Source organism: Pinus tabuliformis, chromosome 2_2, assembly GCF_031772625.1.
Source record: "Pinus tabuliformis cultivar Carrire ecotype Pingquan chromosome 2_2, CPIR1, whole genome shotgun sequence".
Classification (NCBI taxonomy): domain Eukaryota; kingdom Viridiplantae; phylum Streptophyta; class Pinopsida; order Pinales; family Pinaceae; genus Pinus; species Pinus tabuliformis.
Genome location: NC_142300.1, coordinates 504,581,969 through 504,589,783, shown reverse-complemented (window position 1 = coordinate 504,589,783; position 7,815 = coordinate 504,581,969). Strand labels below are relative to the sequence as shown.

The window sequence follows — 7,815 nt, the reverse complement described above, 5'->3', positions numbered from 1 at the left end:
TTATGCCTTTGATAAATAACAAAAGAAAATAATAGAACTAGAAACAATATTGTAAGAAAGCACTAAGCAACTATGAAATTGAGCAAATATTGGGTGTCACATAAAAAGGAAGGACCTACTAGTGGAAGAAGAGACATGTGAAGAAGAATTGTTCATTCATAAACACACAAAGATAGTGAAGTGTTGAGGGGAACACTTTTTTGAACAGGAGGAGCATGTTAAGCCCTATATCAGCCCCATGTTAACCCTAAACCCCCTTGTTAGGCCCATGATATTGAGTGATTACATTTATATAATTATATCGTTAGATAGGATAGATAGTCTCATATTTTTATAATTGCACCCTTCTCTCTCTCTTTCTCTCTCACTCTCTCTCTTTCGATATATATATATATATATATATATATATATACATACATACATACAATATTATGATCATCAAATTTTATCTTGTATAAGAGAGGAGAACACCATCCCAATTTAGCAAACTTTAGTTGAGAATTGAGGGAGTGAAATTTTAGCACTAGTTGGCTATTGGGCTATGTTGGGTTCCATTCTACACTAGTATTTTGTTCCATAGTTGGTTAGAGTAAGAGTTGGAGGAGAACACATTTTTGAATGGGAGGGCATGTTAAGCCCTATATAATCCCCATGTTAACCCTAAAACCGCTTATGTATCCCTAGATATTGAGTGACTACTTTTATATTATTATATTGTTATGTATGATATACCCTTACATGGTCCCATATTATTGTAACTGCAACCTTCATCTCATATATATATATATATATACATATATATATATACATTGTATTCATTGTAAAAGGAGGGTTTCCCCTTGAGGCCTGCTGAAAATATTTGTCTATTATCATTTCTAATATATATAGATATATATATATATATATATATATCTGTGTGTGTGTGTGTACATTGTATTCATTGTAAAAGGAGGGTTTCCCCTTGAGGCTTGCTGTAAATATTTGTTTGTCATCATTTGTATGGTGCAAGTTTCATAATATTTTATTTTAAATGTGGTATACCAACTACACATTGATTATAAAAAGGAGACATGTCTCCCTTTTGGTTCATTTTAAAAATAACCTTTCAACACAATAAAGAGAAGGGGGCAATTTTTTGATACCACACAGTGCTTCAGGGTTTGCTACTTAATGGAAACAAGTTTGATTCATCAAATGAGTTGATCCAGATTGGATCATGATATTATTTTTCATCTATCTTTATGCTTTTAGAGTGGAAAAAATGGAGGAATCATGCCATTTTAGAAAACTGAGGTTGGAAAGTGTTCAAAGTCATTTTCAGACATTAAATGACAATTTTCCAAGTTCAAAAACTCTCACATATGTGTATCCCCTAATTTTCTTCTATAGGAATAAATATTTCCAACACTTCAAGAATTGTGTCAATTAATGTATGCATGCAATGAAGTACCATGTTTACCATCATGGTATAAGTGGATACCATGTTAACCTCCTTTAATCATTCATATGGGACTAGTTATATGTGGACTCGTTATATCTGGACAATAAAGAAAGCTCTAGAAAATTCAAACTTTTAACTCTAATCGAAAATTGAGAGAGTAAATTTTTAATGTAATTAACTATGCCGGATTTTATTCTATACTAATATTTTGTTTCATAGTTAGGTTAGGTAAAGCAAGACTGAGATATTAAAAAGAAAGACGTAATGAATTAAGATTCTATAACACTTTTATATACCTCAAGTCTGAGGTAACTCCATCTGGAGCACCTATTACTTGTACTTGCACATTTCGATATCACAGAAAAAGAAAAGAAAACGAGATCATCACGCTAGAGTCCAGATTAGGATTTAACCTTAAGATTTGGTTCTCGGTACCTTTGATTAGGTGGGATAACACGTATTACTTGTACTTGCACATTTCGACAGTCCAGATAAGGGTTTAACCTTAAAATTTGGTTCTCGGCACCTTTGATTAGGTGGGATAACACGTATTACTTGCACTTGCACATTTCGACAGTCCAGATAAGGGAAAACGACATCATCACGCTACAGTCCAGATTAGGGATTAACCTTAAAATTTGGTTCTCGGTAACCTTTGATTAGGTGGGATAACATGCATTGATTATATCAGTTCGATGGATCTCATATCGGTGGAGATATTTATATAGAGGAAGGAGCAGCGTAGCGTATACACCACAATCAAGATGTCTCTCCGGATCCATGCTCTAGCTATTCCTTACCCCTTGGAGTCCCATAGCTTTTCTATGGCCGATCTCTGTATCAAGTTGGCCTCCAGGGGTTTGGTTATCACCTTTGTTTCAACTGAGGGATCATCTGATTCACAAGCATACATCAACAATGTTGTTCAAACAACTGGTTTAGACATTCGCTGTGCAGAGATTTCAGATAATTTGGCCATGGATTTTGATAGGTCTTTGTACAACGAGGGATTTTTACAGTTTACTTTCAACACAATGATGCAGCCAGTGGACGAAGTAATCGAGAGGCTGAACACAAAGGAAGACAATCAAATTTCCTGCATCATTGCAGATTCGTTGCTGCCATGGACGGTGCTCATTGCCAAGAAATTCAACGTTCCTCTCATCTCGTTGTGGACTCAGTCCGCTGCATCGTATATAATATATTATCACTCAGATATGCTCATTTCCAAAGGCCATTTCCCCTCTAAAACCCACGGTAAGACTCAATCCTAAATACTTTCATTAGACTGCCATTAAACCCCATTTCTTTTGTTTATAATTACTTTTTAAATATGGTTTAGATTGATGTTATAGTATAACAATATTTACCCGTTATTTCAGGGAATCAAGATAGAATCAAGATACATGATCGGTTATATACATGTTATTTCAAGAAATTAAGATAGATAATCGCCTTATAGACAAACCATCCCAACCATACAACTTACACTCCATTAAATTCCGTTTCTATATTTTAGATTCATTCTCTGTTCACATATAAATCAATTTTTATTTTAGTTTCATTCTCTGTTCACATATAAATCAATTTTTATTTATTTTTAACGTTGGTAGGAGTTTCTTGCTCTGTTCACTTATCAATCAAAATTTTAGGTTTATGGGAGAGGTTTTTTCAATACTACAGGAAAGTCATCATGGTTTTTTATTATAAAATTTTAAAAATTCAGAAACTGATAAATGTAAGTAGAAAAATGATTTTATATTGTATTGTTTGAAAAGAAACTAAGATCAATTTACGGTAAATATAAATTGTTTTGAATCCTAAATCTAATAAGTCCTTAGTGGCATCAAAACTGGGAACCAAATTCCAAGTTTAAATGGATTTATATTAATAGATTTAAGATTTTTATGATAAGGGTTGATAGATTGTAAGTTTTCGATTAATCATATCATTTTGTTGTTAGTTATGTTTAGAATATCTAAGTTTTCGGAAAATTTCAGTGTTTATTTTGTTAGAAAATTTGAACTTTCCAATTTTAACTAGATTTATCTTCGAATCTATATTAATTTCAAAAGCCGTGGGAACCTATGAATCTATATTCATTTTAAACTCTGTGGAAACCTATATTAATTTATTGCTATGGTTGATTTTCTCTTTTGTAAAATTGAACTTCAATTTTTCGTTTTATCAATTTAATTTTTCTATTTATCAATAAGGAGGGAGAGATAAACTCTGAAACAAATCTATTTTTACAAGTTATTATAAAACTAATCAGTCAAGTTTTTGAGGGCACTTTTCATGATATTGATCCAAGGGTTTACTCACTTTTTTCTTTTTCCAAGCTTTATTCAGTTTATTGTGATTTCTTTTTCTATACAGTGAAAGCTTTTCCCTTTATTTAAATTCAATTTTTCATTTTATCAGCTGCACCCTTTTTCATTTCATTTACAAGTCTAGATGCAATAAATACTGTGAGACAGACTGAAACAATCTATTTTGGAATAGTAAGCGGTCAGATTTTTTGCCACTGTTAAAATATTGATTGAGCCAAGGGTTTAGTCACTTTTCTTTTCAGCTTTTTTCCGTTTATGGTGAATTTTTTTGCTGTACAGTTGAAGCAGATGATAACTGCATCGATTACATTCCGGGAGTCCCAGCGATGAGTCAAACTGATCTCCCATCTTTTCTCCAGGCAACAGAGATGTCAGACTTGATGCTCCATATTATATTTTTGTCTTTCCAATGCGTTCGGGAAGCAGACTGGGTCCTCACAAATTCAGTCTATGAACTGGAAAGAGAAGAAATACAATATTCGATGCAGACTACTACGCCTCTCTGCTCTGTGGGTCCGCTGTTGCCATCTGGGTATTTTGATAGCCATGAAGCTCTGGACTCCGATTTGGAAAGGTGGTTGGATTCGAAACCGCGACACTCAGTCATCTACGTTTCGTTAGGTGAACGTGCCCGTGTTTCCGAAAGCCAAATCGAAGAAATAGCCGTCGGCTTGCTTGAAAGTAGAATTCCCTTCTTCTGGGCACTGCCTCCCGAGACTCTCAATTCTGATGCGTCGTTATCAGAGATTTTGCCAGTTGGTTTTCTTGATCAGATCAAAGATAAGGGTGTCGTCGCTTCTAACTGGTCTCGTCATCATCATTTGGCATTGCTATCGCATCGTTCCGTAGGGGGGTTCTTCACGCCCTGTGACTGGAATTCGATCCTGCAAGGTCTCTGCAATGGCGTTCCGCTGTTGGGCTTTCCGCTTCATGCCGATCAGTACACCAACTGCAAGCTCGTATCGGACGAGATGGGAATCGCCATGAAGGTACGGCATTCCGGAATCCAAGGAGAAACAATTGGGCGCAAAGAAATTGCGAGGAACGTGGAAGCCTTGATGCGGGGAGGAGAAGGTAAGAAGGTTAGGAGGAATATGAAGCGATTCAAGCGTGTAGCTACGAAGGCAACCATTGAAGGCGGATCCTCTGCTGGAAACTTGGACAATTTTGTGGAGGAATTGGTTGACAAAATTATGCTTCGCTAGTGTGAAATAGGCTACAGATGTATTCAGGGGCTGATGCTAAAATGTGGCATGTCTTTATTGGACTAAAGTTTTTATGTAAAATGTGGTATATGGTTGACCGTGTTTCAGAAAATGTAACCTTTCTTGCGATAAAGTTTTTATGTAAATTTGGATATTAAGATTTTGCCATATCATTACTTTTGATCTAACCTTTGTCTGAATAATGTTTTGATATAAATTTGGCCCCTAAAGTTTCTGAGATCGTGTCATTAGTACGCATCGTTTGTTAAATTTTTCTTTCTCTATTGGGCAAATTTCTCTTTCTATTGTGAAATGAAGCATTCTGCAGATTGTATATTTAGATTATTTATATATTCTGTATCCAAAGAGATATGTATCCAAAGAAACTTTGCTATTACATGTTGGGTTACTTTCCATCTCACAAGTGTCTCATGTTATTGTGTTGTGAATTTTATTCTTGAATTTGTTTGATCTTATTCAAATATGATTGAGTTAAGTTTTAAGATACATTTAACATCTATAATATATTTAAATTTTACTGTATTTTTTATTTTATATAGAATATCAAAAATATGTTTTTTCTTAAAAAAAAATGAAAAAATATAACATCATCATTTAATAATATATAATACATGATGAATCATTTATATATGAAAATGTTTATAAACATTTTTTTTAATTATCTTAATTCACTTTTAGAAAAAAAAAAATATTATTTTTAATAAAAAGTATTTTAAAATTATAAATATTTAAAAAATATAATCAAATTTATATGGAGTCGTCTATAGAGGTAAGGGAATTGCTTGGACAGCCAAAAGTGGTCGGAATCCAGGCAAAAAAATTTCAAAAAGTCAAAATAATTCAAAAAATCATGTTTTTGATAGTGGAAATGGATTCAACGCCATAAAAAACTTCCAAGACACTTAAAATTATGATGTTTGACAACTTTTATTTGCATCTACAAAAATCTCTGCCATATTTTTTCAAAATATCCCCAAAATTTCTATATAAAAAAAAATAAAAAAAATTAAAAAATTAAACTACACCAGTTTATATTATTAAAATAAAAATAATTTTTACTAATTATATAGTAGATTTGGGAAATTGAACAAACCCTAAAACATCGCGTGAGAAAATAATATATGACGTATTTGTGACCAGCAGAATTAGAAATACTTTTTCTTGAGAATGTGTTTTAAATGCTATGAGAGTTATCAAATTCAATTTTCGTTCTTTTCAATAATAAAATGATGTTTAATGTAAGACATAAACATTTTAATTAGATTTTTTTTTAATGTCAAATGTAGACCGTTGAAAGAAGCGATTCTTAATTTTTTATTTAAATTTAATTTCCATAAAATAGTATATAGTTTGAGATTTTAATTAAGATATTACATGCTAACTATCACGATCTTTAAGGTCCTAGGAATCCAAAAAAGACATTGTTTTTATTTTGGGTTAATATTAATTTCCCCACATATTTATAACAACGAATTTCTTCCATATCGCTATTGTCATATCAAAAAGATGCAAGGTATTTGATTTCTAGGCTAGAGGATATCTACATAAATGGGTAATATCATTTAGATAAAAAATAGGGTGATCACTGGCCAATATCATGTTTGCCTAACTTATTTTTTTTAAGAAATCTTCTAACATGGCAATAGAAATACTAAAAATAGATGATATAGGACAACATTTATTAAAATTAGGTTTTTTAAAATAATATTTATTATTTTTAAATATGGAAATTACTCTTTCATAAATCTTTATTACTTTACCATTTAATCTAAAAAAACTCTAATATTTTCTATTTTCTTGGATAAGTTATTTTTAGGAATGGTGTATGAATCTTTTATATGGTAAAAAAACGGGGAAATTTATCTTTTTGATATTATGATTTTTATCTATAATCATAAGAGTAATTAAGTTGCCTCGGGCCAAAGGAAAAGTTTAAAGCTAGCTTTTTACTTACTTCATTTTCGTGATTTTCAATTCACAAGTTAATATTCTTTTCCAATATTAACTTTTAAACAATTATTCTTATAAGTTAGAAATTCTATTAGTTACAAAAAAATTACTTAAGTCATTAATGGTTGTCTTTTAATGGCCTTCCACATGGGAACTAGATATAATAAATTGTAAATGCAAAAAAAACCTAAAAATGCCTATTAAAAATATTTACATACACCCAAATTGACATCCAATGGAAACTCATGAAAAAACTACGAAGAATTGGAGCCATCCACCTCAAATAGCATGAAAGCTTCAACACTAGCTCCACTTACTCTAGGGCTTGGAGTGATGACCTCTTCAATCTAATTCACTTCGGTACTTACTTATTTCAACTGCAACATGATATCATATAAAGCTAGGAGAATTTCCTCTTTAACATAGTTCTTGTCAAGAGGACTTCATAAACAAGAGCCTTCATATCCTATTAGAGATAGATAGTGTACATGCATTGATTTTACTAGCCACAAGTGTTACCCTACTTTTGAATCCCACATAACCACAACATCCATAACTTCAGAGTTTTATAGGAAATTATGTTCACCCATAAAATCCAATCAAAATTTTAACATGATATCATATAGAGCTAGGAGAATTTCATCTTTAAGATCATTGTTGTCAGGAAGGACTTCATAAAGGAGATCCTTCATATCCTATTAGAGATCGATAGTGTACATGCATTGATTTTACTAGCCAGAAGTGTTACCCTACTTTTCAATCCCAGATAGCCACAACATCCATAACTTCAAAATTTTATAGGAAATTATGTTCACCCATCAAATCCAATCAAAATATTAAGGGCTAAAGCTCACTCATTGACTAA

General features: G+C 32.0%; 1 protein-coding gene across 1 annotated transcript; it reads left to right on the top strand.

Annotated features, from left to right (window-relative positions):
• The first annotated feature begins 2,174 nt into the window (after positions 1 to 2,174).
• Positions 2,175 to 5,022, top strand: LOC149193571 (UDP-glycosyltransferase 86A1-like). The gene is made up of 2 exons (XM_089406749.1): positions 2,175 to 2,698; positions 4,054 to 5,022. Exons 1-2 carry the CDS (start codon positions 2,206 to 2,208, stop codon positions 4,977 to 4,979), a joined length of 1,419 nt encoding a protein of 472 aa, XP_089262875.1. The 5' UTR covers positions 2,175 to 2,205; the 3' UTR covers positions 4,980 to 5,022.
• Positions 5,023 to 7,815: the final 2,793 nt, after the last annotated feature.